The following is a 19,770-nucleotide window of genomic DNA, read 5'->3' as shown; positions in this document are numbered from 1 at the left end:
CTTCTATTAAACTCATCTAACTTGATTTAGAAACACTCGTACTTATTTTGAACTCCCAGTTTGTTCTTCATTCAAAATCACAGATTTATAGAGTTAGAACAAACTTGAAAGATTATCCAATATAACTCTCTCACTGAAAGAAGAGGAAACTAAAGTCCCAACTTGGAAATCTGCTCAAGGTCGCAGAATTTGTTCAAGATAAAAGAGCTGAAATCAGTACAAAGTCATCCCTGTGTTAATTTTTCATTTTCACTCCTCATTGAGAAAGTTTAAAAGATAACATTTCTGAAGGAACTGGAGTTTATTTATTTAACATTTTTAAAACACAAAGCAAATCATTGACGCTCTTCACAGAATATAAAAATTCCATTAAAATTCACGTCATTAAATTCATTTCATTAAAATGACCAACAGTCATTCCACATCCACAATATATATACTGAGCACCCACTGCCTTGACAGGGACCTTGAAAATAAAAGGCTAAACAATATATGAGAACTAAGAAGGCATTCAGATGTACAAGAGAATTGGTCACAAGACCATAACATTCTCCTGTAAAGGTTTAACTCACCACACCACATTGCAGCAGACTATAGTGCTTAATAAAAAGAATACCATAGCCTATCTTCCTCCACTGTTCCAGTTGCCCTTTCATACGAACCCAAGGTAAACCTCCCAAGGTAAACCTCCAAGTAATTTACACCTTATTCTTAGGGGATGCGAGCTTGAGAAATGGGTGACAGTAGAGCACAACACAGATTCTAAACCACCGCAAACTGTCCATGAAGTTTCTATACCTGGACTATAAGACATTTTCAACCTAGGTTATTTCAATAAAATGCCACATTCAGCTGTGCTTGAAAACTGCAGCCGTATTATCTTAGATCCCCTTTAATTCAAAACAGCACTTTTTATCCTATGTCTATCAAGTAGCCAGGACCTTTCTAATAGGTCAAGTTCTCCCAGTACTTACTTTTCAGATTGTGACTTCAGAGTAACAATAATCTTTCTCAAAAACCTCAACTAAAAGTTACATAAGAGTATGTAAAATAATTACTATATTTATTTTATACTTGGGGAGCTAAGACGCAGAGATCCTTAAGGTCTCACACAAGTAACCCCAAGACATCTACTCTCATTCTCAACTCAACATTCCAGACAAGAGACAAAATCTCATCTGTAAGTCATCAAACAGGAGGTAGCATTTCCAACCCACCAAGTTTTAATAATCAGTTTTATCAATGGTCATAATTTGGTGTTTAGGACTTTCCCCCAACCACATTAATCTTCTATACCTATCAAGGATTAATTGTCACAAGTAGAGACTTTGAAGATTTCTTTCTTTTTTTTTTTTTAAGATTTTATTTACTTGTTTGTTAAGGAGAGAGAGAGACAGAATGAGTGAGTACGTGTGCACAAGCAGGGGGAACGAGAAGAGCCGGCAGAGAGAGAAGCAGGCTCCCCCTGAGCAAGAAGCCCTGTGCGGGACTTGATCCCAGAACCCTGGGATCATGACCTGAGCCAAAGGCAGATGCTTAACCAACTGAGCCACCCATCCCTGACGATACATGATTTTCAAGAAAAAGATCTCAGAAAACAGAATAATAAAGTAAACCTGAATATGTAAGTGCAAAAAATTTATTATTTTAACACACCCTTCCTTGTGAATATTTAGTTAATGCCAGAGACTTATCAACACATTTTTTCTCCCTAAATATTTACAGCAACAGTATCTCAATGAGACAATCAGTTTGCAGTCCTTTAAGGATTTAATAAAAAGTGCAAACAGTTTTACATCACTGCACTCAATTTTACAGTTCCTAAAAGTCTTCTGGGACATCATTCTTAATATGCTTCTGGCTTTGTCCAATTCATTCTCTGGATTGATTTTCTTTGAGAACTAAAAGCATTCAGCGCTTTTCGCCAAACACCACACACACATAAAATTACAATTTTTTTTCCATCTTGTGAAAATCTGATATATTGAACTATATTATATCCCTTATCAGGTCAATCTTGAGATGAACACTCAATGTCTTCCTCTAAAGATCAAAGGAATAATTTAAAATAAATAGGCATATTATCATTTAAGCCCTCTTATTAGTAGTCTCAGTACTGTTTAAAGATTCAAATCTCTCCAAATTTCAATGTAAGATTATACTAGGTGTAGATTTTAAGACTTCAAGTTACAGACAGACGTTCTTATTACAGAAGCCAAAATTGAATCTGAATGCTTATTTCTATTTCTTTACACTACCCAAATCAAATAACTTTTGTTGGGCAACTGCAGACACTCAGCTGAGTCAATGAACATATTTCAGACAGCTGCTTCTTATTTGAGAACCTAAAACTATTTCTGCTTTAAGAAATGCAGGTTATACAAAGAGAAATAAAAATCAGAAACCAAAAGAAAAGTTCCCACAAGAAAGGTCCTCACGTAGCACAGTTTGAGGATGAACAGCAATCTGAAATATGTATGTAAATCTCATTTAACCAGATCACAGCTAACAGACGCGCCTCAACTAACCACATTTTGGGAGAAACTGTTTTTAGGATAAAGTGACAAATTATAAAAACTGGTGAAGATCAATTAAAAAAAAAAAAAGAAAACTCTCAGGGCATGCCTGGGTGGCTCAGTGGGTTAGCCATCTGTGTCTGGGTTAGTTCATGACTACAGGGTCCTGAGATCGAGTCCCAAATTGGGCTCCCTGTTCAGTGGAGATTCTGCTTGTCTTCCTCTCACTCTGCTGCTTGCTCCCCCTTCTTGTGCTCTCTCGCGCCCTCCCTGTCACATTTAAAAAAAACAAACAACAACAACAAAAAAACCCCACTTAATAAATAAATAAATATTTTTTTAAAAATCCTGTAAAAAAAAACCGCTCAGAAAGCCTTAGACAGGAGGCAGAAAGGTTGTTGGTGTTGACACTGAGCAATTCACTGGATGTCAGTACCTATACTTCTTCGGATCTCCACCCTCTTCCACATGGTAGGGGTGTGTGTGTGTGTGTGTGTGTGTGTGTTTTAAAAACTGTAAAATAGTTTTTAATCATTAGAGTGATGACACTAAAATCATCCTTTCATTACAGAATAAACTTCACTCTATTAACAAGAAATTCAGTGTACTAATATTTCTTCAATGATCTACAAATACCGAAAGCTTTCTAGCCAACTTTCACTCAACAAAAAAATTAAACAAAATTCTTCTTTTCTAAACATTCCAGTTTATCCTATTATTTTTATTCTAGGAAAGGCAGACACTGACATCATTTCTTGTATAGTAAAACTACTATTTGGTGGGAAATATAATCTCTTCCTACTTGCTCTTCATTGATATAAAACACATTAATGACCCAAATTTTGTCATCTTACATTTTCTTATAAATTATCAGAAAAGAGCATTTTCTTTTAGGCCGTGATGAAGACACAGTTGTCTAATATATAATAACATCTGTATCAAACTCAAATTTAGGTGAACTGACAGAAATACAATTATGTACATAAGAATATGCACAAGTACAGGTCTAATTTGGATCCATTCAATAATTCTAAAGAAAGGATAAAAATCAAATAAGGGATAAAACATTCATCTGTTCCCCATTTCCATGCTTCATAAGCCAGAGCTAGGAGTATAAAGACTCGGACTTCACAGTCAGATAATCCTGAGTATGGCTAGCTATCTAATTCATAGTTCATTCATCTATAAATATTTTTATAGTTCATTCATCTATAAAAATAGGCTAGTACCTACTTTATAGGATGGTAAGAATGGACACAGATAATATGGAAAACCCCTTCAGAGTGCCTCACATATTCTACAAATATGTACTAAATATTTTACACATAGTTAGTAAATATTTTATAAGACACATAAACGTATTTTCTTCCTTCTTCAAGTCCTTTGGTACCTCCTTACCCCAAGAGATGATTACAGTAGCTTCTAAGTGATAATCTCCATTCCACACTAATATCTATCCATACACTTATTCAGAAGCATGCTTTGAGCCTTTCACTCTCCGAATCCAAATTCTTCAATGGCACTCCAGTTTACTCTCAGAATGTAATTCTTTAGGTTGGCATTAACCTCCCTGTGTCTCCTCACCTTCTCTCCCCAACACAGACAGACAGACAGACAGACACACACACACACACACACACACACACACCACCATCTGGCTCCAAACTTCTTTGCCTTTCTCTGTATCCTAGAAGACGCATTCATGGCCCAGCTCCCAGCAGGTGGGTACTTCCTTGCCTCTTGTGCTTGCCCAGAGACCCCTTATTTTAAAATGCTTCTCCTCTCTTCCTCTCCATGCAGGTCAAATATGATCCTGGGCAGAATAGTATCTCTCCTCCAAATCTCTTAATTCCCTATAGCATGAACCATAAACTTCCTCGTGACCCTCTTCTTTTAGTGTCTCAAATGATTATACTAAATCATGACCCTTGGCCTCATTATTTTAACCTCCACTCCATGCACTTCCACATCATCATCAATCATTAGTAGCCTGTTAATTATAGACAAGTGAGCCTGCACTATAAAGTCTCCTACTGAAAATCACAGATTTAAATCCTATAACTTGTTCACAGTTCATCCTCACCATAACTATGAAGTCTAACTGGAAAGGAGCGGGTGAGGAAAGGTGGGGATCCCTCTTGGATCTGTGAAGTGCCCAGAAAAATGTAGAGGAGTAAATAGGAGAACACAATCCCATCATGATTTCACCATCCTTACTAAGTACAAAGAGTAAAAGAGCCAGAACCTTTCAATGAAAACAGTCTTTGAGATCATTTAAATGCAAATAATTTCCAAAAGATCACAGAAAATCTCTGGCACAACTTTAGAAGTGAAGCAAAAAGAAACATACTCAAATCCATCCTTGAGTAAACTCCGTTAAGAGCATCAGAATGGCTGTCTTGATGGGCTTTAAACCTGACAGAACAGCTGACTGGACACTGGACAACTCCACTGAGAGAAAATCAGACCCTCTGCTCCACCTCAGGGACTCAAGAGCTCCACAGTGCCACCTACCCTAGGTTCAGAATGGTTCTTAGCAAGGGCAGGTTATTAACTGATGAACACATGATACAGGTGGCAGTTAAAAGAGCAGCTTAAGACTTGCAGAAAAGTAATGCTGCCATTTAACCAATGTAAGGGTTAAGTAACAGCAAATAATTATAAATGGATGAAAACAGCATAAATGGATGAAAACAGCAGCCAAGATAACTCTAAGCTCAAAACAAACCTTAACCTAAGGGCAATGATGCCATCATTCAAAAGAGACGTCGTGCTTGGCTAACATAGGGAAAGGGGGTAAAGAGTCCACTGGCTAAGCAGAAAAAAACCCTACAGATTCTGGGTAAGATTCGGTGGGAGAAATATACACAGAAGAAAACCGTATTTGTTATCGTTAACGGCATTATGTTAACTGAGCTTCCTTGAGGAGTCCTGATTCCTCAAGGCACAAGGAACAAAAAAAAAGTATGGGTGCTCTACTTTCTGCTCTACTGTTTGTATGTATATATATATATATAAGATTCAGTGACTTATTTCTCAGATTTAATAAAATCTAGTTAAACCTTTAGAAATGTGGATTTTGCAGCTGAGATAATGAATGGTAATATACCGGGAAATTAACTGCAGGAAAACAGGCAACACTAATCATTTCTTCCTCAAAATGATAGACCCATCTGAGTATTTCACTGTTTTTGTAAGCCAGATATAAACTACCAGACAAAATGAATATTGTCATTCCAGCAACACCTACATTTGAATAAAGCTATTCAGAACTATTTTAAGAAGATGCTTTGCAGTAATATAAGTGCATAAATGCAGATATTGTATAATCACATGATTAATTACATGAAGCCCAACTCTGAATTTATTTTATATGTATTACTGACTTTGCTGTAAAACAAATAACACAGCAGTAAAAATTAGTATCTAGTTGAAGCTTAATTCTTAATTTAGCATTCAAAAATGCCCCTTTCAATGAAAGTTAAGCCCATTCAAAGCACAATCTGTAATATATGTGCTTCCTAGATTCTGAAAGAAATTTTACACCAAATGATTATATATATTCATAAACTTTGTACTATATTTAAGGATAATCCAACTTATTAACATGATAGTGCATTTTTAACATTTGCTGCAACTTAGTCATTAGAGAATATACACTATTCTTTAAAAAAAAAAACAACTTTAACTAAAACAAGAATACTAAAAGAGTACTGTAGGTTTTCTAAAGTACTTTAAGCCTGTCTAAATTAATAAAATACTAAGTGAATTAGCACTACAAAAGAGACTTTTATAACTGGTAATTTAAAATATTAATGTGAATACTGAACAGGTCCAAGCTTTTACATTAATCAGAGACACAATTTAAGACTGGTTCGATTGAGTCAAGTTTTCATGTCAGGTAATTTCTCCCATTTTCCCCTTCTAAGCATAAAAGATGTTTCCCTGCATTCCTCAAGAACAAAACATAATCTGTTCCTCTAGAGATAGGATGGTATTAACTGCTTCTTTTGAGAAGAGAACATCTGGCATAATGTGTTTTTGTGGAGTTTGTCCAGTAAGCAGTTAGGAGAGGTGAATAATCACAGATAGTGTGGCTTCTTGTTCTTCATGGCTGGACAGCCTAGTAAATCTTGAGTCTTTTATGTGCATGGAGGCTGGAGGTGGGTGGTTAACAATTGGGCTTTCAGTAGTAAATAATTTAACATTAAAAAAAAAAACACATTTTTTTAAAATTCCAAATTTGATTCAGAATTATTATTACAAATAGATCCTTCATTGAAGAAGTTATCTTCCTTTTTCTTGTTATAAAATTCTTCTCTTACCTTATTCTCTTCTTAACCTAAAATTTGTCAGACTTACACAGGATTTTTCACAAAGTAGATTCATAACATTGTGACAAGATGACATTTTTTGGTGTTCATGCATAAAAGTCAGAAAGAACCTATTTGATCTTGGTACACAGTCAAACCCACAGGTCTATGGCCAGGACCCTCAGGAGTGATTGGGCAGTACTTACAATTTATGGAAAGTTAAGAAGGACTTTGTGCCCCATGCTCCATGTAGTCTGCTCTCTGGTACCCTTTGCCTTTGGTCCACAGAGTTCAGAGGCAGTCATAAAATGAAGACTAGGGGTGGCTGGGTGGCTCAGTTGGTTAAGTGTCTGCCTTTGGCTCAGGTCATAATCCCGGGGTCCTGGGATTGAACCAGATGTCGGGCTTCCCTGCTGAGTGGGGAGCCTGCTTCTCCCTCTGCCCTTCTCCCCCACACATGCTCTCTCTCTAATAAATAAATAAATTTGTTTAAAAAAAAAAAAAGAAAGAAAGAAAGAAAGAAAAAGAAATCTGGACAAGTAACATGGTTACAGTCCCTGCAACAGCTATGGGAAGATGAAGTGAAAGGAGCTGAGGGTTCCGGGCAGAGAAACCAGAGGAGAGAGAAAGGGGCAACTTGCTTCTTCTAGCACCAGATGACTACAGACCCACCTGACCCCAGGGAAAGGCCCAACAGTAAAAATCAACACTGACTCAAAGATGGTAATTAGACTATGAGAAAAGACATCCGGTTACGTCATACAGCAAATAACAAAGGGGAGGACAAAGTGCCCTGGACACAGTTGTGGGACTGGAGGAGGAAGAGGAGGAGGAACGAGGGGGCAGAACTTAAGGTTTTTACACTGAACAATGCCAGGGCAACCTGGTGAATAAAACTGGGAAGCCAAAGGTATTCAACAGACTTTTACAAAGAATGATATAAATGTATTCTTATTCTAGAACAAATCAACCATAAATAACAAATGGAGGAAGGGAAAGTTCAGTGTAGGCCCCACCTGCTGTGGTTACAGGAGACAATGACTGACAGGTTGCCGTGATACAGTCATGGGCCTCAAGCCCAGTGAAGTGGATGGATTTGGATTTTGGTAGTGGCGCCTAGACATCCAGAGAGAAACAAATCTTCATTTCAACTTAAGACAGAATACAAAATGCTGGAGTCAAAAGGAACCTTATAGATCACTGGTCTACTGCTCTCATTTTTCAAAAAAAAAAAAACAAAACAAAACAGAGTGAAGCAAGAAAAAATAACTGCTTATGGTTTAGAAAGCTACCCATGGGCTTAAGTGTTTTCAGTACACATGATTTTTGCCCATTGTGTTTGGGGAAATTACTGCTGAACAAGGAAAAGACATCTCAGTGCTTTTCAGACATTTCTATCATTCCTTTCCTCATTCAATGAACATCTAATGAATAGTAAATCCTAGGTACTTGGCTAGATCCTGGTACACTACTGGAAAGCCTCAGAGAATTAATGTGATAGGTAATAACAACTATTCTGCCAGAATACTGAGATTGACCAACTAACATTATGCACCAGCGGGTACAGAGTTATCATAAAGCTGGAAGAACTGGGATATGGAGACGAGAAAGGAGTGGAGAAATATAATCACATTCACAAGCAGCACTGGCTGAGAAAAACAAAAGTGGGTGAAGGTCCGAAAAGGGGAGAGAGTGGAAATACAAGTGGAGTGATTTACCTGAGTTTGGGGGATTTTCACAATGCAGAACAAAACACAGGTTAAGTCACTGCACCTTGCAAATGGCCCTCTCTGGGTCACTCTTTGTCTCTCTCAACTCAAATTAAGGAAAAAAGAAATCAGTAAAAGATGTGTACATTACTCTGCCCAAACTGCCTTTGGAAGTCAGGAACAGCTAACAATTTTCATTTAACATGAGAACATCACATTATTATGATGTGGTTTTCTTGGGAGAAGAAAGTTAGCTAGCAAACGCACCCAGCTATTTCAGGATGTCTGACTTCAATGGGTTTGAGAAAAGGTACAAGTGACAATTGGAAAACTGTGACAAAGAAAAACAGTTGTTGCAAAGGATAAAACTAATTTTAAAAAAATAGCTCATCAGGGTTTATTGTTAAGTGGTGTTATCTGGAAACTTACGAAATTCTTTCAACAAAAATCTTGGCATTTTAAGGACTATAGAAAGACACTTACATCGGGCTAGAGAGAGTAAAAAATGTAACAAGCTCTATGGAAATCCATTTGCCATTCTCGTGTAGAGTTCTGGGCTGGGCATACCCTGTGACACAGCAGCTACACTCTCAAACGTGTATCCTAGAGACAGAATACGCACATTAGGGGCATGAACAGGATTCCCAGGAATTTTCCCTCTCTAGTTTTATCTCTAATAACATAGTATCTGGAAATAATCTAAAATGGCCATCAAAAGAAAGAAGATAAATTGTAGTATTTTCAGACAATGATGATAAGTGAATTACAAGTATAGGCAAGGATGACTCTGAAATAGGATACTGGGCTGAAAAAAGAGAGGCTGCATAAGAAAACAGTATTATATTACTTATATAAAATTCAAAGACAAGCAAAAACTATGTAGAGGGTACATAAATATGTGAAAAATGCGATAAGGAAAAACAAGGAAGTAATAAACTCAACATCTAGCATTGGGCAGGCAGCGGGGCGGACAAGGTTAAAGAGAGGCAAGGGACTGGGGCCAGGGACAGCTCTGTCTCCGAAGTCAGTAGTAGGTACTCAGGTATTCATGTTAATATCATTCTTTGCATCTTACCCCACATTACAAATATTCTCTGTATATACAGCATTTTCTGAATACAATGGGGTTACTTCTATTTTAAAAAAAAACTCTCGGAAATTATACTGTATTTTACTAACTACTTTAAAAATACTTTTTAACAGTATTTTCATCCTTAGCTTCTATCTGAGGAAACGGAGATTCAATGTTCTGTGGGTGACCCAATGTGACAGCAAGCCAAGGTTCCCCACTCTGGAAACCACAGCGGGTCTGGAGGGTAGAACTATCTAAAATATAAGGACAAAAATAGATTTCTAACACAAAACAACAATTTGTTATACTGATTTACTATTCAAGCTCATCCTCTTGTCCACAATGCATCCCTAGATCATATTCTAATGGCATACCCTAATTTTATGGCGTATGGACTTTATTATTTTATAGTCACAATTTACCCTTCAACTCTACAAATTCTAAAACTGGCAACAGCTACCACTTATTTATGCAAAGTCTCAACTTGGCTGTACTTCCTTTAATAACTTGAATTTCTCTAAGACTGGGAGCTGAAGCAAAGTTCGCTATTGGTAGGCTGCAACTTCATGCTCTTATCTCATTATCCTCAGGGATTCCCTTACAGGCAAGCCAACAGGCTGGCCAGGCCCCACAGAAATTACTCACTTCCACCCTCTCTTTCCTCATATTTCTTCCAGCCATACTTCAAACCTAATTTTAAACTTATGCAGGAAACCTGATTGATACCACCTGGTTTTCTCTACTCCCTTAACTCTGGGCCTCTGAAGCACACAGAACAACACGACTCATCTACACAATTATTTGTCAACTTTTTCTTTTGCTGTTGTTTTCATTTGCACGTGTCTCTAGCCTATGAGATACTGAGAAGAGTTTACAAATTTCTTTCTTCTGAGCTATGCCCTGACTCATTCTTCTTTGCCCAAAGCCTCGCCAGCTGTGCTCTGTTAACAGTAGTCACTTAGTAAATGCTGATGGACTTACTACAGGAGAACAATGCGCCTCTGGTATTTCTCAATATCCCAGGGAATCCTCCACATCTATATACATGCTGGAGATGATACCAGGTACCGCTAGAAGCTTGGGGTCTTCCTGAGGGCGCCTGGGACAAGAAAAACACAGAGAGAGACCAAAGACAGTCAGGAGAAACACAGAGAGAGGAAACATGGAAATAAACAGGGAGTAAAGTGTAAGAGGAAGGAAAGAGTCAGGAGTTACAGAGAGATTAAGCAGCCAGAGACACTCAAGAGACAGGGAAGAGGATGATCCTCTCACTTTGGCCTGGAAACGACGTTTATCGTGTAACAGGTGCCGTCGTTTTACTATGTTTATGAGATAATATCCATTTCAGAGTTATTTCTAAGATTTTTCTGACCTTATTTTATCACCTACTAAAATTTGTCTTTATAGTCTTATCTTTGGAGATATATAAATATATACACATACACAGACACAATCCTCAAAACAACACAGCTGTAAATTTAAAAAAAAAAACTTTTCCCAATTCTCCAACTTATAAAATGGTTACTTCAGAGAAGTAATGTGATCTGTTCAAGGTTGTAAAGCAAAAACATGAGAACTGGGGCCTTGAATCTCTGAATTCCAAAATCCAGTGCTTTTTCTGACATCTCATGTTCTCTATAAGAAATGAATCCTATATAAATCATAGAAATCCAAACTACACATTCAAAGTAAAATTTTCTATCTTTTGGGACACTGAACTACTGAGGTTACTCACTAGGAAACTAGCTCAGAACTTCCTTTATTTTAAAAATCTATCAGAAAAAATAAGTCCAAATGAAAATATACCAGAATAATTAAAAAATCTCAAACAAATGAAATTAAGTGACTGTGACCTGACAGAATTTTAAGATTTTCAAAAAGGAGCTAGAGTTAGTTCATTGCTCTAACAATTTGATAATTTCAAAGTCTTAATGATTCAACACATTTCAGTAGAAAGGTTTAAAAACCTGCACATTTCAATGAATTCTTTAAATCTAAATCTAATACTAGTAAACTTGTCTCAAACTTAATCTGTCATAATGTCTCATCTAAAGTATATATTGCATGCAATCCGATTTCAAGGTACGATAGTAGAAATGATTTAATGCATCTCTCCTTCTAAGCCTTAGTATTTTTCTCTTGAGAGATACTTAAACTCTTCTAAATAATCATGCCCTTTTGAAAGCAACGTAATTGCCAGAAAATCTCCTTTGATACAAGGGTAAGCATGTTATTGGATTTCACAGCAAGACAAGATAATAAGAATACAAAAAAATCTCTATTTAGTTATGCACTGGTATACTGTTCAGTAATTTTTAAACCACAAATTTTCAAATAAAACCTAAAGTACAGTACTGCTCTGCCCTCTAGTGACTAGCTAGGTTTTACTAACTACATGCTTTTATTTATTTAAACCGCTTTCTGAGAAATACTTAGAATTTTTTTTTTTATATATATAATGGCTGCTCTGTCATCATTTGGAGAGTGATGAAGAGTACCAGTCAAGTTTTCAGATACATCTTTTTTTTTTTTTTAAGATTTTATTTATTTATTTGACAGACAAAGATCACAAGTAGGCAGAGAGGCAGGCAGAGAGAGACAGGAGAAAGCAGGCTCCCCGCCGAGCAGAGAGCCCGATGCGGGGCTCAATCCCAGAGCCCTGGGATCATGACCTGAGCCGAAGGCAGAGGCTTTAACCCACTGAGCCACCCAGGTGTCCCCAGATACATCTTTTGATGTGAACACAACATAGGAAAGAGATACGATTTATTTACATAGGGATGGTATACCTAAGTCTTACAAAAGAAAAAAGAAAAGAACTATTCCAGTCTTTATTCATATTTTTATGCAATTTACTTTGAAAGGTCAAGGAATTCCATTCATGTTTAAAAAAACACTTCATAAATTTCACAGCTATAAATCCTAAATTGGTTAATTCCATTATTTTGGAAACTGAGCTATCACGGTGAGTGGTACTATATATACACCACACATAGATGAACAATTCCCTACTAACAGAGCAAAACTATGCTTAACACAAAGCTATACTGTTCATCATTTACCCTTAATTATTCAAGTGGCACTTTAGGATTTTTCTGAACCTCAGTGTTGGCACTAGGAAATTAACTGTGACTTTATATACGGAAAAATTAAACAAGGACCCAGGTAAAACCAGAGTTATTTATTATACAGAGATGCACCATAGTATTTCAACAAAAGGAGTTCGTTTCCCTCTTAAACTGCCACAAACTTCCTGCAAAGAACTGATGCATTTCTAGAAGAGCATTCCTACTGTAGTCCCAAACATACTAGTTCTGTGTCTACACACACCTATGTAAAAAATAAACATCACATCTATAAAATGGTATGTAAAGGATACCTGAACATGTGAGGCTAATCCATGGACGGTATGGTAGTGTGGTTGGAACAAACCCTGCAGCCAGACTAGAAGTTTGAGCTCTTGCTCTGCAACTTATTGGCAGTTATGATCTCAGGCAGATCATTAACCTCTCTGTGCTTCAGGTTCCTCACAAATTGTGAATAAAAAAGACACCTACCAACAGTAGTGTTTTATATCTTGATAGGTATTGGGGGTTACATAAGTGTACGCATTTATCAAAATTCAGAGAATGTACATTTAAGATCTGTGCATTTAACTGAATGTTCATTTCAGATCAAAAAAGTTGTACATAGGGTGTCTGGGTGGCTCAGTGGGTTGAGCCTCTGCCTTCGGCTCGGGTCATGATCCCAGGTCCTGGAATCTAGCCCCACATCTGGCTCTCTGCTCATTGGGGAGCCTGTTTCCTCCCTCTCTCTGCCTGCCTCTCTGCCTACTTCTGATGTCTGTCAGATCTCTGTTAACTAAATAAATAAAATCTTTTTTTAAAAAGTAGTACATAAATAGTGAACTACAGTGAATAATAGACATCCTGAAGTACTTATGATAGAGGTAGTAATGTTATTTAATTTACTTGCTAGTGAATCAAAAATAAATCGATGATGGACAGGTTATAGATTTGTAATAACATAATGAAAATGTTAATGGTAAATCTAGGTGGTGAGTATGTGAATGTACAATGATATTTAAAAGGTTCTTAACAAAATGTTGAAGGGAAATACATCCACCTCTCATAGAGCTGAAGTGAAGGATTAACCAAGTATGTAACAGTATTAAATACACAGGAAAGTACCTTACAAGCAACAATGGCAAACAGCAACATATTAAGCAAATAAAAGTGATCTCTCTTCTTCCTTAGTTGGAAGGGAAAATATAAGAAAATAATGAGGTACTGAGCTCCCAAACCAGAATGAGTAGTTGCTGTTAAAAGTGTTAAAGTTCAACTTTCAAATAATTCATATAACTGCATGGGCCACATAGAGAACATAGTCTTGAAAGAAAAAGCTGATTAGAATCCTGCTGTTTTTAGTAAGCCAAAAAGTTCCGACAAATTAAATATTCTGAGTCTCAGTTCCTTCATGTACAAAATGGGAATAATGAGACCTACACATTTAAGAGTCACTATGAAGACTAGAAAAAATACACTCCTACACACGTACACAACAGAGAGAAAAATGCAAATGATGACAACTGCAGTTTTCATCATTATAATCATGACTGCTAACTTATGGTGAATCCTGTATCCCCTTATAACTATTTTCTGCAGATGGAAACAAAAGCGGCCACGTATCAAATTCTCTAGAAATTTCACATACAAGTGGCCTCCTACACCAAAGAGTTTTTGACAGGATCTTTAGTAAACCAGTGGGCCCTATAGAAAGCATCACTGTACTTCGTGTAAAAGAAGAGCTGGCAATGACAGGCAATTCATTATTTATCCTTCTGCAGTGTCAATTATAATGTAAGTCTTATGGGAGAGGCATTTACAAAGTAGTTTGCTGATGAGATTTTAAACAAAGTCATTTCAGTGCATTTGAGAAAATGGTATTAGCACCTGGATAAGTTTTTATTTGAAACAGTCTGAGGTAAAATATCTAAAGAAAAGAATATTAAAACTACATTTATAGAAGATGAGTTCTATGCTCCCAGGGAGTGGCTCTCTAAGTCATTATACATTACTCCACAAAAAAAGTGGCCTAACACAGTTTCAGCAAAAAAGAAAATCAAGAATGTGGCAATAAAACAGGGAATACTGCTAATGCTATACAAAGTGGCTTCTGACTTGATCACTGCACAAAAAATGCTTTCTCCAAAGGACCCTCAAATTGCCAAACCCAAACACTGTTTGGGGGCATTTAGAGTTCTCTCTATTTTTCCACATTTTTGTTGAAAACTCTTCCCCATCTTCTTTGGTACTGTACTCTATTGCTCACCCCCTCGCCCCCTCCCCCCCGCCCAAAGATCTGATTATTTTTCCTTCCTTTAAACTTCTCTTAAAAAAGAATAGGTCGGTGTTCTCCAAAGTTCTGTCTTTGCCATATTTTCCACTTTCACCAATATTCGAACATTAAACTCTACTTCTCTTTCCAGAGTTCTACTTATCTTTAGCCTGAATCTCTGCCAAACCCTTATCAATCTATAACTATAGCCTATACATAATCACGTGGATGTCCTCTTTGCATTACAAATCCAATCCATCCTAGCTCTATCTCCCCCAAAATCAGTTTCTACTACTCTCTACTTCTGGTAGCTGTACTATCTGAACATCCATGCTTAAACTTAAAACGTAGCCTGGACTTCCGTTTCAACGCCCTCACTTCTTCCTTTCCTCTTATGATCCCTCCACAGTCCCAGTACTAGGTCAGTCTGTTGCCAAAGCCTACAGATTAGTAATTTGGTTCAAGTGACAGAGAAGAATGTGTATTCTTTGAGAAACACAGTGAAAGCTAAATTTACAATCACTAAAGACATGCAGACACATATACAGAAGCTGAACAGTAGCAGGTATCGAGTGTTTGTGAAAATCTTCATTGAAGGAATCCTTAAAACTGAGTATCAATTTTTGCTCAGCAAATTGGAAAAAAGACTTACTTGATTTTATGAGTTGAATATCTGAAACTACAATATTCTAAACTACATCCAGACAGGGTATAACCTTCATCATGTCTCTCATGGTGGTCTCATGGTGGTTCCATCCAGAAGAACAATTTCTTCTTAACTAGGATTTGCCAAAATCCCTTAAATCAATCCTTCCAATACCTACCTCCTCTTTTCCCCTCCAATCCATCCCTCTAATTGCATCTGCTCAAAATTTTCCAGGGGCTCATTTGCCTTTAAGGAGGAAATAAATAAACTCACTCTGATATTCAAGGCCCTCTTACATCTGGCTTTTTGTAGGTTTCCCATTCTACCTTTATATACACACGCCATCCAACTGACAAAAGGGATCTAATTCAGTTTTTCCAGACTTCTATATTTTTCCCTCTGGGTAGTCTTCCTTGATATTCTTACCTGAGATTTAAAACCTTCCTCAATTCTTAATGAAGCTTGTCCCTCTTTCCTGCTTAGAGTTACCCTTCTATTATCATAGTGTGACTAAGACACTAACACACTGACTTGCACGCTGTAGTTACAGTAAATATTTACTAAACAAACAGAGGAACAGAAAATACATTACTTTACCTTTAAACAAAACATTTTTCCAGTAAAATTACTGAAGGCAGTTCAGGTTCTAAAAAGAAATAAAACAGAGCTGAAGAAAGAGCGTAAACACTCTCATAGGTGGGCCAGAAAGGTTTAGAATTTCAATATACCTAATAATTTTAAAAGTATATAAGCACTCTATCAGATCCATGGTTGTTATGGTTAGAATGCACACATATTCAACTAGGAAAAGAAAAATTGTTATAAAAAGACCACAAACACCTAACATATATGCTGACAGAGCAAATTTTAGAAGGAATCAAGGTATTTTCATAGATGATTATCCTCAAAACAAGTTTAGATATATTAATTAGAGATATTCAAAGTTAATATATGTTATAGTCATATTCAAAATTAATATACCTACTGATATTAGATAAAAGACCAAGTTATATGAGTTCATGCTCATGTGCATAAAAATTATCAAGATGTAGAAAAATATTTTCTTCTCTTAGAGCAATTGTGAAATGCTAAGTCAGTGATCTAAAAATGAAGAGAAATTTTGCTTTTCTAACTTATGAATAAACTAGCAGAGTCAGCTCATGACTGAATTAACCATTTAACTAAAAATTTTAAATTTTTTATCAGGTTAAGATAATTTATGAAAAAGGCTCTCATACTTTAAAAGTCATTAAGAATTCACAATAAATACATTTCCTTGCTTTGTTAAGATAATTACAGTCTAGGAAGAAAATTATGTAAATTATAAAAATTTACTATTATGCTTACATAATTTATTTGTTTGAGGTAGTAATTTTGTTAATACCGAGAGTATAAAGTGATAATAGTCCTAAAATAACTATAATCCTCCAAATGACAGATAACTTATCTCTTAATACTTCCGTAAGTTTCAGCTTTGATTGGGCTTTAATAAAACTGCAAAATTAATTGGGGGAAGTATAAAAATCAAACTTCTATCACATATGATTGTGTAGAAGATATTTTAAAGTATCTAACAATGTAAAGAGCAAACCTTGTTCTTTCCTAATGATTTAAAGCAAGTCCATCCTATATTCAATAAAGACTTCTGATATAATAAAGACATGCATGTTGAAGCTGGGTATTTCTCTTGTTGTGAATGGAGACCAAAAAAATTCCCGAAATTCAATTTCAAGGAACAATTAAGAAGCAAAAAAGTCCAAGTCCGCTTTTGGCTTACTGTCCCTTCTGCAAACAAACACATTTTCTTCACAGTGCCTGCCAAGAGCCGGGCTGGCACTGCCCCCTTCATCACTTTTAATCCTCACTGTAGCCTTCAATGATCAGTGTTCGCCCCATTTCACAGATACATCTAGGTAACTTTCCAACATTGCAATCACAATAGAAGCCATCACAATTAAAAGCCGAGTCAGATTTAGCCTTGAGTCCAGCTCACCCCATAGACCACATTCTTAAAACATCAAGCTACAGCTCAAACAAAAGTGACACATTTAAATCCATCCTCTATAAGCAAACCTTTAAGTGTTTGCCTATTCATATTAATCTCCAGGAAGCAACAGTCATCTAGAGGCAAGAATAAGAATGTTTATAAGCAATATGAAGTAAAACTTCTAGAATACTTTTTCCTAGACACATCATAAACTCAAATGTGTGAAATATTTTATTATAATAGAAATAATCCGTAGAAAATCCTATGACTATGATGATTAAAACTCATAAAGAGAGATAAAACTGGGACACCTTTCCCATCAACAAGATATATTAGAAGAGCCTTATTAGAGAGATTTATCTTATGTTCTCTAAAAAAGTGACACCTCTCCGTGAATAATAAAGAACAGCAAAACCCACCACTTTAACAGATACAACAAAACTTGCAAACCTGAAAACTATCATTCCTTTTAAGTGTTCACTTTACCAAATGAAAGACGGGCCATCTGCTTCATCAAACAGAACAAAAACCATTGGAGATTGTCTGCAGCTACTGATTTCAAACTTCCCTGTCATCTCTTTTATATTAGAATGGACCTAGTTATCAAGAACTAGTAACTAACAATGCTGAAAACACAGCAGGTATTCAAACTATAGGAAGGGTGCGGTTCCGAGTGTCATTCTGTGTCCATCCAGGTGGTGCCATGATATGGATGGACGAAAACCAGGGCAAACGCTACCCTGCACGTGGACACACCTCCCATTCTGCAGGTCTCGGTGCCTCTAACCTGGCAATTCACTGTCACTGGAATTAGTGTGGCAGAACTCAAAGTGTTTAGGACAGTGTTCATCAGATAAATGGTAGCTTTTTATTATGTAAGCCTTGTTCAGAAGCCAGTTCCTTCCCATCTGGCTGGCTCTCTCAAGAAACTTGTGTTCTGTAAGAGCCTAACGATAATGCTCAGTGCCTAAAAACATCACCTGGAGTGGAACACTTTGTGTCATGGAGAGACCTTTGGTAATAAATGGTCTTAGAGTAAAGGTGAAGGAACACTGAAATAGTTACAGAATTCAACTGCTTTTTAAGAATAATAATATAACCAAGGAAGAGGCAGAGTAACTGGCAAACTAAACTAACCGATTTGTGAAAGTCTAAATAAAACCAAAACACAATATTCTTATCCACATCTTCACAAATTAATTCAAATAGAGAAATGCCCTAAAATTACTACCACCACCACCACTCCCCACCCCCGCAAGAATAAAACACCTAAATGTGGACTTCAGCCTACCTTTTTGGTACACATTAACTGAATCCAGGGACCAGGTAGCATCTCTTTAAGCCCAGCTGAACCAATCTGCCTACCCTAAATCTCAGGACAGTCACATGCACTCCACTCATAGGGGCACTCACTGACTGTTAGAGAAGTCCTTGGCCAAGGTCTTAAGGAACTCTTGATGACTCAATGCACACTATAAATGAGTCAATAGGCACCCAGAAGTTTTTTGCTACTCATTTTAAGTTCTTCAGCCCTTCAACACTTATTGATTATGGGATTAACTACCAACCTAAAAGCACAGAGAGACTTTTATTTTTGAAGAACGGCTTCTCTCCCTCAATTGAGACTGGGAAAAATAATTATCTGCAGGTAGACCAGGAGATGCTTATTAATGGCAAGTTTAATGGCATACAAGATCAACAAAACAAGAACACTGGTACTACTAAATTACCAAATGTTTCCTAAGCAACTTCCATGTGCCAGAGACTGTTTCTAGGTTTTGGGGATGCAGCCATCAACAAAACAGACTCTCTAGTATAAAATTAAGTCCTTTAGCTCTCCGAATAACTACATGCATATACTCATACATACTTACTATTTATACTTACACGTGTATGTACAGAATATCCAGTAAATGCAATATATATTTTATACTAAACTGTAAAGAAATTCTGAGAGCTATCTTTTGAGAAATTTGGCACCATTAGATCCACTTATTTTCCTGGAGAAATGCACTTCTCTATAACAGAGATCAAAGAGAATACCAATGTCAGTATAAAAATACTTAATTTATCCATTGTTTCAGGGAAATACTAATGCATGAAGTGAAGTCACGCCTGAGTTTATTTATGCTGTCCTTAACTAGAAAACATCGTAATCAGGAAACTGATTCCTCTGTGCAGAAGAAATAC

At 36.6% G+C, this 19,770-nt stretch overlaps 1 protein-coding gene across 13 annotated transcripts in view; it reads right to left on the bottom strand.

The window, feature by feature from the left end:
- Positions 1–19,770, bottom strand: part of BBX (BBX high mobility group box domain containing) — a 278,723-nt gene that overhangs the window by 141,082 nt on the left and 117,871 nt on the right. For 10 of the 13 annotated variants that reach the window (XM_044251313.1, XM_044251314.1, XM_044251312.1 and 7 more), the window contains one exon: positions 16,191–16,239. The exons of 1 other annotated variant lie outside the window; for it this stretch is intronic. In XM_044251313.1, coding sequence (XP_044107248.1) covers positions 16,191–16,205 — 15 coding nt within the window. In that variant the 5' untranslated portion in view covers positions 16,206–16,239. Of the gene's footprint in view, positions 1–9,021; positions 9,094–10,591; positions 10,615–16,190; positions 16,240–19,770 lie in introns of those variants that run through there. 2 more of the 13 variants (XM_044251320.1, XM_044251321.1) reach the window with 2 other exon arrangements.

The sequence above is a fragment of the Neovison vison genome, chromosome 6, assembly GCF_020171115.1.
Source record: "Neovison vison isolate M4711 chromosome 6, ASM_NN_V1, whole genome shotgun sequence".
In the NCBI taxonomy this organism is placed as follows: Eukaryota; Metazoa; Chordata; class Mammalia; order Carnivora; family Mustelidae; genus Neogale; species Neogale vison.
Note: the sequence above shows the minus strand (reverse complement) of the source record. Positions and strands in the feature narration are given on the sequence as shown.